This window comes from Coregonus lavaretus, assembly GCF_964263955.1.
Source record: "Coregonus lavaretus genome assembly, contig: HAP1_SCAFFOLD_137, whole genome shotgun sequence".
Classification (NCBI taxonomy): Eukaryota; Metazoa; Chordata; class Actinopteri; order Salmoniformes; family Salmonidae; genus Coregonus; species Coregonus lavaretus.
The window spans coordinates 862,241-878,942 of NW_028156980.1; the positions used below are offsets into that span (position 1 = coordinate 862,241).

The 16,702-nt window shown below is 43.9% G+C and overlaps 1 protein-coding gene across 1 annotated transcript in view; it reads left to right on the plus strand.

Annotated features, from left to right (window-relative positions):
• Nucleotides 1-9,104: 9,104 nt before the first annotated feature.
• LOC311125954 (GRB2-associated and regulator of MAPK protein 2-like) overlaps nucleotides 9,105-16,702 on the plus strand; it is a gene marked incomplete at both ends in the record, with an annotated part of 66,943 nt that continues 59,345 nt past the window's right edge. Inside the window, 2 exon segments of the mRNA XM_084199981.1 lie at nucleotides 9,105-9,219; nucleotides 10,100-10,240. Coding sequence (XP_084056107.1) covers nucleotides 9,105-9,219; nucleotides 10,100-10,240 — 256 coding nt within the window.

Sequence of the window (16,702 nt, forward strand, 5' to 3'; positions counted from 1 at the left end):
AGTAGAGTAGTTCAGTAGAGTTCAGTTTAGTTCAGTAGAGTACAGTTCAGTTTAGTTCAGTAGAGTACAGTACAGTTTAGTTCAGTAGAGTACAGTACAGTTTAGTTCAGTAGAGTATAGTACAGTTTAGTTCAGTAGAGTAGAGTTCAGTTTAGTTTAGTAGAGTACAGTTCAGTTTAGTTCATTAGAGTAGTTCAGTTTAGTTCAGTAGAGTAGTTCAGTAGAGTTCAGTTTAGTTCAGTAGAGTACAGTTCAGTTTAGTTCAGTAGAGTACAGTACAGTTTAGTTCAGTAGAGTACAGTACCGTTTAGTTCAGTAGAGTACAGTTCAGTTTAGTTCAGTAGAGTACAGTACCGTTTAGTTCAGTAGAGTACAGTTCAGTTTAGTTCAGTAGAGTACAGTACAGTTTAGTTCAGTAGAATACAGTTCAGTTTAGTTCATTAGAGTAGTTCAGTTTAGTTCAGTAGAGTAGTTCAGTAGAGTACAGTACCGTTTAGTTCAGTAGAGTAGAGTACAGTACAGTTCAGTAGAGTAAAGTACAGTTTAGTTCAGTAGAGTACAGTTTATTTCAGTAGAGTATTTTTCAGTTTAGTTCAGTAGAGTACAGTTCAGTTTAGGTCAGTGTAGTAGTTCAGTTTAGTTCAGTGGAGAAGTTCAGTTTAGTTCAGTAGAGTACAGTTCACTTTAGTTCAGTAGAGTACAGTTCAGTTTAGTTCAGTAGAGTAGAGTTCAGTTTAGTTCAGTAGAGTAGAGTTCAGTTTAGTTCAGTAGAGTAGTTCAGTTTAGTTCAGTAGAGTAGTTCAGTTTAGTTCAGTAGAGTAGTTCAGTTTAATTCAGTAGAGTACTGTCACGATCGCTGACTGATGAAGCGGACCAAGGCGCAGCGTGATATGCGTACATTCCTTTAATAGTACTTAATACACGATACAAAACAACAAAACAAACGATACGTGAAGTCCTGGGTTGAACACAAACCTTCCGGAACAAGATCCCACAATAAACTGTGCCAAACAGGCTGCCTAAGTATGGTCCCCAATCAGAGACAACAAGCTACAGCTGCCTCTGATTGGGAACCACCCTGGCCAACATAGATATACACGAACTAGAACACAACATACAAAACTATAACATAGAAAAATCGACACCCTGGCTCAACATATAAGAGTCCCTAGAGCCAGGGCGTGACAAGTACAGTTCAGTAGGCTACAGTACAGTTTAGTTCAGTAGAGTACAGTACAGTTTAGTTCAGTAGGCTAGAGTTCCGTTTAGTTCAGTAGAGTACAGTACAGTTTAGTTCAGTAGAGTAGAGTTCAGTTTAGTTCAGTAGAGTACAGTTCAGTTTAGTTCAGTAGGGTAGAGTACAGTTTAGTTCAGTAGAGTACAGTTCCGTTTAGTTCAGTACAGTACAGTTTAGTTCAGTAGAGTAGAGTTCAGTTTAGTTCAGTAGAGTACAGTTCAGTTTAGTTCAGTAGAGTTCAGTACAGTTTAGTTCAGTAGAGTACCGTTTAGTTCAGTAGAGTAGGGTACAGTTTAGTTCATTAGAGTACAGTTCAGTTTAGTTCAGTAGAGTACAGTTCAGTATAGTTCAGTAGAGTACTGTTCAGTTTAGTTCAGTAGAGTAGTTCAGTTTAGTTCAGTAGAGTTCCTTTCAGTTTAGTTCAGTAGAGTTCAGTACAGTTTAGTTCAGTAGAGTAGAGTTCAGTTTAGTTCAGTAGAGTAGAGTTCAGTTTAGTCCAGTAGAGTACAGTTCAGTTTAGTTCAGTAGAGTAGAGTTTAGTTCAGTAGAGTACATTACAGTTCAGTAGAGTACAGTTCAGTTTAGTTCAGTAGAGTAGAGTTCAGTTTAGTTCAGTAGAGTACAGTACTGTTTAGTCAGTAGGGTACAGTACTGTTTAGTCAGTAGGGTACAGTACAGTTTAGTTCAGTAGAGTAGTTCAGTAGAGTACAGTACCGTTCAGTTCAGTAGAGTAGAGTACAGTACAGTTCAGTAGAGTAAAATACAGTTTAGTTCAGTAGAGTATTTTTCAGTTTAGTTCAGTAGAGTATTTTTCAGTTTAGTTCAGTAGAGTAGAGTTCAGTTTAGTTCAGTAGAGTACAGTTCAGTTTAGTTAAGTATAGTAGTCCAGTTTAGTTCAGTGGAGAAGTTCAGTTTAGTTTAGTATAGTACAGTTCAGTTAGTTCAGTAGAGTACAGTTCAGTTTAGTTAAGTAGAGTACAGTTCAGTTTAGTTCAGTAGAGTACAGTACAGTTTAGTTCAGTAGGGTTCAGTTCAGTTTAGTTCAGTAGAGTACAGTTCAGTTTAGTTCAGTAGGGTAGAGTACAGTTTAGTTCAGTAGAGTACAGTTCCGTTTAGTTCAGTACAGTACAGTTTAGTTCATTAGAGTAGAGTTCAGTTTAGTTCAGTAGAGTAGAGTTCAGTTTAGTTCAGTAGAGTACAGTTCAGTTTAGTTCAGTAGAGTTCAGTACAGTTTAGTTCAGTAGAGTACCGTTTAGTTCAGTAGAGTAGGGTACAGTTTAGTTCATTAGAGTACAGTTCAGTTTAGGTCAGTAGAGTAGAGTTCAGTATAGTTCAGTAGAGTACTGTTCAGTTTAGTTCAGTAGAGTAGTTCAGTTTAGTTCAGTAGAGTTCCTTTCAGTTTAGTTCAGTAGAGTTCAGTACAGTTTAGTTCAGTAGAGTACCGTTTAGTTCAGTAGAGTAGGGTACAGTTTAGTTCATTAGAGTACAGTTCAGTTTAGTTCAGTAGAGTAGAGTTCAGTATAGTTCAGTAGAGTACTGTTCAGTTTAGTTCAGTAGAGTAGTTCAGTTTAGTTCAGTAGAGTTCCTTTCAGTTTAGTTCAGTAGAGTTCAGTACAGTTTAGTTCAGTAGAGTAGAGTTCAGTTTAGTTCAGTAGAGTAGAGTTCAGTTTAGTTCAGTACATTTTTTACATTTACATTTTAGTCATTTAGCAGACGCTCTTATCCAGAGCGACTTACAGGAGCAATTAGGGTTAAGTGCCTTGCTCAAGGGCACATTAACGTCATTTAGCAGACGCTCTTAGCCAGAGCGACTCACAAATTGGTGCGTTCACCCTATAGCCAGTGGGATAACCACTTTACAATTTGGGGGGGGGGGGGGGGGTTAGAAGGAATACTTTATCCTATCCCAGGTATTCCTTAAAGAGGTGGGGTTTCAAATGTCTCCGGAAGGTGGTGAGTGACTCCGCTGTCCTGGCGTCGTGAGGGAGCTTGTTCCACCATTGGGGTGGAGTACTGTTCAGTTTAGTTCAGTAGGGTACAGTACAGTTTAGTTCAGTAGAGTACAGTACAGTTTAGTTCAGTAGAGTTTAGTTCAGTAGAGTACATTACAGTTCAGTAGAGTACAGTTCAGTTTAGTTCAGTAGAGTAGAGTTCAGTTTAGTTCAGTAGGGTACAGTACTGTTTAGTCAGTAGGGTACAGTACTGTTTAGTCAGTAGGGTACAGTACAGTTTAGTTCAGTAGAGTAGTTCAGTAGAGTACAGTACCGTTCAGTTCAGTAGAGTAGAGTACAGTACAGTTCAGTAGAGTAAAATACAGTTTAGTTCAGTAGAGTATTTTTCAGTTTAGTTCAGTAGAGTATTTTTCAGTTTAGTTCAGTAGAGTAGAGTTCAGTTTAGTTCAGTAGAGTACAGTTCAGTTTAGTTAAGTATAGTAGTCCAGTTTAGTTCAGTGGAGAAGTTCAGTTTCGTTTAGTATAGTACAGTTCAGTTAGTTCAGTAGAGTACAGTTCAGTTTAGTTAAGTAGAGTACAGTTCAGTTTAGTTCAGTAGAGTTCAGTTTAGTTCAGTAGAGTACAGTACAGTTTAGTTCGGTAGAGTACAGTTCAGTTTAGTTCAGTAGAGTAGAGTTCAGTTTAGTTCAGTAGAGTAGAGTTCAGTTTAGTTCAGTAGAGTACAGTTCAGTTGAGTTCAGTAGGGTACATTACAATTTAGTTCAGTAGAGTACAGTACAGTTTAGTTCAGTAGAGTAGAGTTCAGTAGAGTTCAGTTTAGTTCAGTAGAGTACATTACAGTTTAGTTCGGTAGAGTACAGTACCGTTTAGTTCAGTAGGGTACAGTTCAGTTTAGTTCAGTACAGTAGAGTTCAGCTCAGTAGAGTACAGTACAGTTTAGTTCAGTAGAGTAGTTCTGTTTAGTTCAGTACAGTACAGTTCAGCTCAGTAGAGTACAGTACAGTTTAGTTCAGTAGAGTACAGTTTAGTTTAGTTCAGTAGGGTACAGTTCAGTTTAGTTCAGTAGAGTAGTTCAGTAGAGTAGAGTACAGTTTAGTTCAGTATAGTACAGTACTGTTTAGTTCAGTAGTGTAGAGTACAGTTTAGTTCAGTAGAGTACAGTTCAGTTTAGTTTAGTAGAATACAGTTCAGTTTAGTTAATTAGAGTAGTTCAGTTTAGTTCAGTAGAGTAGTTCAGTAGAGTTCAGTTTAGTTCATTAGAGTAGTTCAGTTTAGGTCAGTAGAGTAGTTCAGTAGAGTAAAGTACAGTTTAGTTCAGTAGAGTACAGTATATTTCAGTAGAGTATTTTTCAGTTTTGTTCAGTAGAGTAGAGTTTAGTTTAGATCAGTAGAGTAGTCCAGTTTAGTTCAGTGGAGAAGTTCAGTTTAGTTCAGTAGAGTACAGTTCAGTTTAGTTCATTAGAGTAGTTCAGTTTAGTTCAGTAGAGTTCCTTTCAGTTTAGTTCAGTAGAGTTCAGTACAGTTTAGTTCAGTAGAGTACCGTTTAGTTCAGTAGAGTAGGGTACAGATTAGTTCATTAGAGTACAGTTCAGTTTAGTTCAGTAGAGTAGAGTTCAGTATAGTTCAGTAGAGTACTGTTCAGTTTAGTTCAGTAGAGTAGTTCAGTTTAGTTCAGTAGAGTTCCTTTCAGTTTAGTTAAGTAGAGTTCAGTACAGTTTAGTTCAGTAGAGTAGAGTTCAGTTTAGTTCAGTAGAGTACAGTTCAGTTTAGTTCAGTAGAGTACAGTTCAGTTTAGTTCAGTAGGGTACAGTACAGTTTAGTTCAGTAGAGTGCAGTACAGTTTAGTTCAGTAGAGTTTAGTTCAGTAGAGTACATTACAGTTCAGTAGAGTACAGTTCAGTTTAGTTCAGTAGAGTAGAGTTCAGTTTAGTTCAGTAGGGTACAGTACTGTTTAGTCAGTAGTGTACAGTACTGTTTAGTCAGTAGGGTACAGTACAGTTTAGTTCAGTAGAGTAGTTCAGTAGAGTACAGTACCGTTCAGTTCAGTAGAGTAGAGTACAGTACAGTTCAGTAGAGTACAGTACAGTTTAGTTCAGTAGAGTATTTTTCAGTTTAGTTCAGTAGAGTATTTTTCAGTTTAGTTCAGTAGAGTAGAGTTCAGTTCAGTTTAGTTCAGTAGAGTACAGTTCAGTTTAGTTAAGTATAGTAGTCCAGTTTAGTTCAGTGGAGAAGTTCAGTTTCGTTTAGTATAGTACAGTTCAGTTAGTTCAGTAGAGTACAGTTCAGTTTAGTTAAGTAGAGTACAGTTCAGTTTAGTTCAGTAGAGTTCAGTTTAGTTCAGTAGAGTACAGTACAGTTTAGTTCGGTAGAGTACAGTTCAGTTTAGTTCAGTAGAGTAGAGTTCAGTTTAGTTCAGTAGAGTAGAGTTCAGTTTAGTTCAGTAGAGTACAGTTCAGTTGAGTTCAATAGGGTACATTACAATTTAGTTCAGTAGAGTACATTACAGTTTAGTTCGGTAGAGTACAGTACCGTTTAGTTCAGTAGGGTACAGTTCAGTTTAGTTCAGTACAGTAGAGTTCAGCTCAGTAGAGTACAGTACAGTTTAGTTCAGTAGAGTAGTTCTGTTTAGTTCAGTACAGTACAGTTCAGCTCAGTAGAGTACAGTACAGTTTAGTTCAGTAGAGTTCAGTTTAGTTCAGTAGAGTAGAGTACTGTTTAGTTCAGTAGTGTAGAGTACAGTTTAGTTTAGTAGAGTACAGTACAGTTTAGTTAATTAGAGTAGTTCAGTTTAGTTCAGTAGAGTAGTTCAGTAGAGTTCAGTTTAGTTCATTAGAGTAGTTCAGTTTAGGTCAGTAGAGTAGTTCAGTAGAGTAAAGTACAGTTTAGTTCAGTAGAGTACAGTATATTTCAGTAGAGTATTTTTCAGTTTTGTTCAGTAGAGTAGAGTTTAGTTTAGTTCAGTAGAGTAGTCCAGTTTAGTTCAGTGGAGAAGTTCAGTTTAGTTCAGTAGAGTACAGTTCAGTTTAGTTCATTAGAGTAGTTCAGTTTAGTTCAGTAGAGTTCCTTTCAGTTTAGTTCAGTAGAGTTCAGTACAGTTTAGTTCAGTAGAGTAGAGTTCAGTTTAGTTCAGTAGAGTACAGTACAGTTTAGTTCAGTAGAGTACAGTACAGTTTAGTTCAGTAGAGTAGAGTTCAGTTTAGTTCAGTAGAGTACAGTTCAGTTGAGTTCAATAGGGTACATTACAATTTAGTTCAGTAGAGTACAGTACAGTTTAGTTCAGTAGAGTAGAGTTCAGTTTAGTTCAGTAGAGTACATTACAGTTTAGTTCGGTAGAGTACAGTACCGTTTAGTTCAGTAGGGTACAGTTCAGTTTAGTTCAGTACAGTAGAGTTCAGCTCAGTAGAGTACAGTACAGTTTAGTTCAGTAGAGTAGTTCTGTTTAGTTCAGTACAGTACAGTTCAGCTCAGTAGAGTACAGTACAGTTTAGTTCAGTAGAGTTCAGTTTAGTTCAGTAGAGTAGAGTACTGTTTAGTTCAGTAGTGTAGAGTACAGTTTAGTTTAGTAGAGTACAGTACAGTTTAGTTAATTAGAGTAGTTCAGTTTAGTTCAGTAGAGTAGTTCAGTAGAGTTCAGTTTAGTTCATTAGAGTAGTTCAGTTTAGGTCAGTAGAGTAGTTCAGTAGAGTAAAGTACAGTTTAGTTCAGTAGAGTACAGTATATTTCAGTAGAGTATTTTTCAGTTTTGTTCAGTAGAGTAGAGTTTAGTTTAGTTCAGTAGAGTAGTCCAGTTTAGTTCAGTGGAGAAGTTCAGTTTAGTTCAGTAGAGTACAGTTCAGTTTAGTTCATTAGAGTAGTTCAGTTTAGTTCAGTAGAGTTCCTTTCAGTTTAGTTCAGTAGAGTTCAGTACAGTTTAGTTCAGTAGAGTAGAGTTCAGTTTAGTTCAGTAGAGTACAGTACAGTTTAGTTCAGTAGAGTACAGTACAGTTTAGTTCAGTAGAGTAGAGTTCAGTTTAGTTCAGTAGAGTAGAGTTCAGTTTAGTTCAGTAGAGTACAGTACAGTTTAGTTCAGTAGAGTACAGTACAGTTTAGTTCAGTAGGGTAGATTTCAGTTTTGTTCAGTAGAGTAGAGTTCAGTTCAGTAGAGTTGAGTTCAGTTTAGTTCAGTAGAGTACATTAAAGTAAAGTAGGGTACAATACAGTACACTTTACTGTACTGTGCTCTACTGTACTGTGATCTACTCTGCTGTCCAATCTTGTGAAATATAGATGTCCATGATTGGTTCAGATTTGGTCCGGTCTTGACCAAACCAAATCTTAACCAATTATAGACATCTTTGTTTTGGCCAAATATAGGCCGGGCCGGACCGGACATCTGTTGACTTTGAAATTAAGGCCGGTCCAGAACAGACCAAATCTGAACCAATCATAGATGACATGATCTGGACACAGTGATCAGGACCAAGAAAATACGCCCAAAAGACGTCACTGTTGGTAAATGCTTAGTGGGAGGTCTGTAGTAGAAGTCAGTCATTGATATTATGATTCCGTTAGATTAATTCACTGCTACCACAGGCTTCAGTCCGCTCCCTCAACCATTCACTGCTACCACAGGCTTCAGTCCGCTCCCTCAACCATTCACTGCTACCACTGGCTTCAGTCCGCTCCCTCACCCATTCACTGCTACCACAGGCTTCAGTCCGCTCCCTCAACTATTCACTGCTACCACAGGCTTCAGTCCGCTCCCTCAACCATTCACTGCTACCACAGGCTTCAGTCCGCTCCCTCAACTATTCACTGCTACCACAGGCTTCAGTCCGCTCCCTCAACCATTCACTGCTACCACAGGCTTCAGTCCGCTCCCTCAACCATTCACTGCTACCACAGGCTTCAGTCCGCTCCCTCAACCATTCACTGCTACCACAGGCTTCAGTCCGCTCCCTCAACCATTCACTGCTACCACAGGCTTCAGTCCGCTCCCTCAACCATTCACTGCTACCACAGGCTTCAGTCCGCTCCCTCAACCATTCACTGCTACCACAGGCTTCAGTCCGCTCCCTCAACCATTCACTGCTACCACAGGCTTCAGTCCGCTCCCTCAACTATTTACTGCTACCACTGGCTTCAGTCCGCTCCCTCAACCATTCACTGCTACCACAGGCTTCAGTCCGTTCCCTCAACCATTTACTGCTACCACAGGCTTCAGTCCGCTCCCTCAACCATTCACTGCTACCACAGGCTTCAGTCCGTTCCCTCAACCATTCACTGATACCACAGGCTTCAGTCCGCTCCCTCAACCATTCACTGCTACCACAGGCTTCAGTCCGCTCCCTCAACCATTCACTGCTACCACAGGCTTCAGTCCGCTCCCTCAACCATTCACTGCTACCACAGGCTTCAGTCCGCTCCCTCAACTATTTACTGCTACCACTGGCTTCAGTCCGCTCCCTCAACCATTCACTGCTACCACAGGCTTCAGTCCGTTCCCTCAACCATTTACTGCTACCACAGGCTTCAGTCCGCTCCCTCAACCATTCACTGCTACCACAGGCTTCAGTCCGTTCCCTCAACCATTCACTGCTACCACAGGCTTCAGTCCGCTCCCTCAACCATTGCACGACAGTTTGAGCATATCAGTTGAGCTCATTCAGTAAACAACTCGCCCGGTCCCCTAGGTCTACTGGAGGATCTGCTGGAGTCAATGATTGGCTGTTCATGGGGAGGGAGTGACGCTCCATTAGAGAGAGAGAGAGATTGGAGGAGGAGGACATGTCCACGAGGAGGTTCCCACAGGAACAGAGCTAGCGAGCTCCCCACCTTGCACTTTCTCTCTAAAAAATGGCGAGACTCTCTGCGCGAGCAGCAGCACCCCGGTGTAGAGAGGTGTGGGGTATGATGACATCGAGCCGGTATGAGATATGATGGAGAAGCTTTGGGCCAGCCTGTTGGAGGTGTCATGGAGCCCGGCATCAGTTCCGTTAGATGCTGTGGTCAGCAAGGTCCGCTTGCCCTGTCTCGTCCGCCTGGCGCCCGGTAAGACCAGCCCTCTGGGATGTACCTCACACACTCCTCTATCCTCCCTTCTATCTCAATCTAGCCTCAGTGGTTTTCTATCTGACAATACACTTCTCTTAGTCTAACAATAGGGCTAAGTCTTATCACAATATCGTCTGGTAAACTGAACCATGTCTACAGACAGTGGAGAATAATAATATCTGAACTGTTGAGATGAACGGGGAGACGTTCACATCCATGGGAAAAAAATAGTTTATACAAATGTGCAAACGTTCTTTGGGTAAGTCTATGTTCTAAGCTGTATTAAAGATGACTAGTTGTCATCATGTCTTCAGTTTAACCATCAGTACCCAGTCAGTTGTTTAACAGTTTGGCCAAACCACCACAAAGTGTCTGTTGTGTAACTAAAGTCCTGCTCTGCTTTTCATATGTAAATGATGTAATCTGCCAGTGAATGTTCTGAATACTAACGAACTGCGTGAGGAAACCTAGGGCCAGATATTCTACACTGAACAACCCCCCCTACACACACACACACCCTTTAAACCAAAAACACTATCTTCACTCAAGCGCTGCTATTTACACCCTGTTGGACCAGAGACGGTTATTAATGTGAGAACATGACCTCTGTGTAGGCAGACAGACAGGCAGACAGGCAGACAGACAGACAGACAGACAGACAGGCAGGCAGGCAGGCAGGCAGGCAGGCAGGCAGGCAGGCAGGCAGGCAGGCAGGCAGGCAGGCAGGCAGGCAGGCAGGCAGGAAGGCAGACAGACAGACACCAAGTGGGTATTTATTTACAGGGCTGTTGACCCCACAGTGGGTTGTCACACACACACACATACACACAGTCAGGTCAGTGTGTTAATGGTTGTGTGTGTGTGTGTGTCTCTCTAGGGGAGTGTGTCGAGGGTCTGTGTGAGGATGATATGGTGCTACTCCACTCCTGTCGTCAGTGGACCACCGTCACCGCTCTCTCTCTGGAAGAAGGACACTACGTCATCGGACCCAAGATAGACATCCCTCTCCAGTACCAGGGTGAGAACACACACACCTCTCCAGTACCAGGGTGATAACACACCTCTCCAGTACCAGGGTGATAACACACCTCTATAGTACCAGGGTGATAACACACCTCTCCAGTACCAGGGTGATAACACACCTCTCCAGTACCAGGGTGATAACACACCTCTCCAGTACCAGGGTGATAACACACCTCTCCAGTACCAGGGTGATAACACACCTCTATAGTACCAGGGTGATAACACACCTCTACAGTACCAGGGTGATAACACACCTCTATAGTACCAGGGTGATAACACACCTCTCCAGTACCAGGGTGATAACACACCTCTCCAGTACCAGGGTGATAACACACCTCTCCAGTACCAGGGTGATAACACACCTCTCCAGTACCAGGGTGATAACACACCTCTCCAGTACCAGGGTGATAACACACACACCTCTACAGTACCAGGGTGATAACACACCTCTCCAGTACCAGGGTGATAACACACCTCTCCAGTACCAGGGTGATAACACACCTCTCCAGTACCAGGGTGATAACACACCTCTATAGTATCAGGGTGATAACACACCTCTCCAGTACCAGGGTGATAACACACCTCTCCAGTACCAGGGTGATAACACACCTCTCCAGTACCAGGGTGATAACACACCTCTCCAGTACCAGGGTGATAACACACCTCTCCAGTACCAGGGTGAGAACACACACACCTCTATAGTACCAGGGTGATAACACACCTCTCCACTACCAGGGTGATAACACACACACCTCTCCAGTACCAGGGTGATAACACACCTCTCCAGTACCAGGGTGATAACACACCTCTATAGTACCAGGGTGATAACACACCTCTCCAGTACCAGGGTGATAACACACCTCTATAGTACCAGGGTGATAACACACCTCTATAGTACCAGGGTGATAACACACCTCTCCAGTACCAGGGTGATAACACACCTCTCCAGTACCAGGGTGATAACACACACACCTCTACAGTACCAGGGTGATAACACACCTCTCCAGTACCAGGGTGATAACACACCTCTACAGTACCAGGGTGATAACACACCTCTACAGTACCAGGGTGATAACACACCTCTCCAGTACCAGGGTGATAACACACCTCTACAGTACCAGGGTGATAACACACCTCTCCAGTACCAGGGTGATAACACCTCTATAGTACCAGGGTGATAACACACCTCTCCAGTACCAGGGTGATAACACACCTCTCCAGTACCAGGGTGATAACACACCTCTCCAGTACCAGGGTGATAACACACCTCTCCAGTACCAGGGTGATAACACACCTCTCCAGTACCAGGGTGATAACACACCTCTCCAGTACCAGGGTGATAACACACCTCTCCAGTACCAGGGTGATAACACACCTCTCCAGTACCAGGGTGATAACACACCTCTCCAGTACCAGGGTGATAACACACCTCTATAGTACCAGGGTGATAACACACCTCTCCAGTACCAGGGTGATAACACACCTCTCCAGTACCAGGGTGATAACACACCTCTCCAGTACCAGGGTGATAACACACCTCTCCAGTACCAGGGTGATAACACACCTCTCCAGTACCAGGGTGATAACACACCTCTATAGTACCAGGGTGATAACACACCTCTATAGTACCAGGGTGATAACACACCTCTATAGTACCAGGGTGATAACACACCTCTATAGTACCAGGGTGATAACACACCTCTCCAGTACCATGGTGATAACACACCTCTCCAGTACCAGGGTGATAACACACCTCTCCAGTACCAGGGTCATAACACACCTCTCCAGTACCAGGGTGATAACACACCTCTATAGTACCAGGGTGAGAACACACCTCTCCAGTACCAGGGTGATAACACACACACCTCTACAGTACCAGGGTGATAACACACCTCTCCAGTACCAGGGTGATAACACACCTCTACAGTACCAGGGTGATAACACACCTCTACAGTACCAGGGTGATAACACACCTCTCCAGTACCAAGGTGATAACACACCTCTATAGTACCAGGGTGATAACACACCTCTCCAGTACCAGGGTGATAACACACCTCTACAGTACCAGGGTGATAACACACCTCTATAGTATCAGGGTGATAACACACCTCTCCAGTACCAGGGTGATAACACACCTCTCCAGTACCAGGGTGATAACACACCTCTCCAGTACCAGGGTGATAACACACCTCTATAGTACCAGGGTGATAACACACCTCTATAGTACCAGGGTGATAACACACCTCTATAGTACCAGGGTGATAACACACCTCTCCAGTACCAGGGTGATAACACACCTCTCCAGTACCAGGGGGATAACACACCTCTATAGTACCAGGGTGATAACACACCTCTCCAGTACCAGGGTGATAACACACCTCTCCAGTACCAGGGTGATAACACACCTCTCCAGTACCAGGGTGAGAACACACCTCTCCAGTACCAGGGTGATAACACACCTCTCCAGTACCAGGGTGATAACACACCTCTCCAGTACCAGGGTGATAACACACCTCTCCAGTACCAGGGTGATAACACACCTCTATAGTACCAGGGTGATAACACACCTCTCCAGTACCAGGGTGATAACACACCTCTCCAGTACCAGGGTGATAACACACACACCTCTCCAGTACCAGGGTGATAACACACCTCTCCAGTACCAGGGTGATAACACACACACCTCTCCAGTACCAGGGTGATAACACACCTCTCCAGTACCAGGTTGAGAACACACCTCTCCAGTACCAGGGTGATAACACACCTCTCCAGTACCAGGGTGATAACACACCTCTCCAGTACCAGGGTGATAACACACCTCTATAGTACCAGGGTGATAACACACCTCTCCAGTACCAGGGTGATAACACACCTCTCCAGTACCAGGGTGATAACACACCTCTCCAGTACCAGGGTGATAACACACCTCTATAGTATCAGGGTGATAACACACCTCTATAGTATCAGGGTGATAACACACCTCTATAGTACCAGGGTGATAACACACCTCTATAGTACCAGGGTGATAACACACCTCTCCAGTACCAGGGTGATAACACACACACCTCTACAGTACCAGGGTGATAACACACCTCTATAGTACCAGGGTGATAACACACCTCTCCAGTACCAGGGTGATAACACACCTCTATAGTACCAGGGTGATAACACACCTCTATAGTATCAGGGTGATAACACACCTCTATAGTACCAGGGTGATAACACACCTCTCCACTACCAGGGTGATAACACACCTCTCCAGTACCAGGGTGAGAACACACCTCTCCAGTACCAGGGTGAAAACACACCTCTATAGTACCAGGGTGATAACACACCTCTATAGTACCAGGGTGATAACACACCTCTATAGTACCAGGGTGATAACACACCTCTCCAGTACCAGGGTGATAACACACACACCTCTCCAGTACCAGGGTGATAACACACCTCTCCAGTACCAGGGTGATAACACACCTCTATAGTATCAGGGTGATAACACACCTCTCCAGTACCAGGGTGATAACACACCTCTATAGTATCAGGGTGATAACACACCTCTATAGTATCAGGGTGATAACACACCTCTATAGTACCAGGGTGATAACACACCTCTATAGTACCAGGGTGATAACACACCTCTCCAGTACCAGGGTGATAACACACACACCTCTACAGTACCAGGGTGATAACACACCTCTATAGTACCAGGGTGATAATACACCTCTCCAGTACCAGGGTGATAACACACCTCTCCAGTACCAGGGTGATAACACACCTCTATAGTACCAGGGTGATAACACACCTCTATAGTATCAGGGTGATAACACACCTCTATAGTACCAGGGTGATAACACACCTCTCCACTACCAGGGTGATAACACACCTCTCCAGTACCAGGGTGAGAACACACCTCTCCAGTACCAGGGTGATAACACACCTCTACAGTACCAGGGTGATAACACACCTCTATAGTACCAGGGTGATAACACACCTCTCCAGTACCAGGGTGATAACACACACACCTCTCCAGTACCAGGGTGATAACACACCTCTCCAGTACCAGGGTGATAACACATCTCTATAGTACCAGGGTGATAACACACCTCTCCAGTACCAGGGTGAGAACACACACACCTCTCCAGTACCAGGGTGAGAACACACACACCTCTCCAGTACCAGGAAGATAACACACCTCTCCAGTACCAGGGTGATAACACACCTCTCCAGTACCAGGGTGATAACACACCTCTCCAGTACCAGGGTGATAACACACCTCTCCAGTACCAGGGTGATAACACACCTCTCCAGTACCAGGGTGATAACACACCTCTCCAGTACCAGGGTGATAACACACCTCTCCAGTACCAGGGTGATAACACACCTCTATAGTACCAGGGTGATAACACACCTCTCCAGTACCAGGGGGATAACACACCTCTATAGTACCAGGGTGATAACACACCTCTATAGTACCAGGGTGATAACACACCTCTCCAGTACCAGGGTGATAACACACCTCTCCAGTACCAGGGTGATAACACACCTCTCCAGTACCAGGGTGATAACACACACACCTCTACAGTACCAGGGTGATAACACACCTCTATAGTACCAGGGTGATAACACACCTCTATAGTACCAGGGTGATAACACACCTCTCCAGTACCAGGGTGATAACACACCTCTATAGTACCAGGGTGATAACACACCTCTACAGTACCAGGGTGATAACACACCTCTCCAGTACCAGGGTGATAACACACCTCTCCAGTACCAGGGTGATAACACACCTCTCCAGTACCAGGGTGATAACACACCTCTCCAGTACCAGGGGGATAACACACCTCTATAGTACCAGGGTGATAACACACCTCTATAGTACCAGGGTGATAACACACCTCTCCAGTACCAGGGTGATAACACACCTCTATAGTACCAGGGTGATAACACACCTCTCCAGTACCAGGGTGATAACACACCTCTCCAGTACCAGGGTGATAACACACACACCTCTCCAGTACCAGGGTGATAACACACCTCTCCAGTACCAGGGTGATAACACACCTCTATAGTACCAGGGTGATAACACACCTCTCCACTACCAGGGTGATAACACACCTCTCCAGTACCAGGGTGATAACACACCTCTCCAGTACCAGGGTGATAACACACACACCTCTCCAGTACCAGGGTGATAACACACCCCTCCAGTACCAGGGTGATAACACACCTCTATAGTACCAGGGTGATAACACACCTCTCCAGTACCAGGGTGATAACACACCTCTCCAGTACCAGGGTGATAACACACCTCTATAGAACCAGGGTGATAACACACCTCTCCAGTACCAGGGTGATAACACACCTCTATAGTACCAGGGTGATAACACACCTCTCCAGTACCAGGGTGATAACACACCTCTCCAGTACCAGGGTGATAACACACCTCTCCAGTACCTGGGTGATAACACACCTCTATAGTATCAGGGTGATAACACACCTCTATAGTACCAGGGTGATAACACACCTCTCCACTACCAGGGTGATAACACACCTCTCCAGTACCAGGGTGATAACACACCTCTCCAGTACCAGGGTGATAACACACCTCTCCAGTACCAGGGTGATAACACACCTCTCCAGTACCAGGGTGATAACACACCTCTATAGTACCAGGGTGATAACACACCTCTATAGTATCAGGGTGATAACACACCTCTATAGTACCAGAGTGATAACACACCTCTCCACTACCAGGGTGATAACACACCTCTCCAGTACCAGGGTGAGAACACACCTCTCCAGTAACAGGGTGATAACACACCTCTCCAGTACCAGGGTGATAACACACCTCTCCAGTACCAGGGTGATAACACACCTCTCCAGTACCAGGGTGATAACACACCTCTATAGTACCAGGGTGATAACACACCTCTATAGTACCAGGGTGATAACACACACACCTCTCCAGTACCAGGGTGATAACACACCTCTCCAGTACCAGGGTGATAACACACCTCTATAGTACCAGGGTGATAACACACCTCTCCAGTACCAGGGTGATAACACACCTCTCCAGTACCAGGGTGATAATACACCTCTCCAGTACCAGGGTGATAACACACCTCTATAGTACCAGGGTGATAACACACCTCTCCAGTACCAGGGTGATAACACACCTCTCCAGTACCAGGGTGATAACACACCTCTCCAGTACCAGGGTGATAACACACCTCTCCAGTACCAGGTAGTCAGATCTCATAGTTTTACCAATTTGACTTCATATTCCAACGTTTGTCCACATTTCTCATGGTGTATTTCCCTATAGTTGTCTTGGTATTTAGTTTTAATTATTGTGATAGGCTCACATTTTACTGGTACGGTATATCCCCATTATTTATTTTATCCCCGTTATATATCCCCGTTATATATCCCCGTTATATGTCCCGTTATAAAT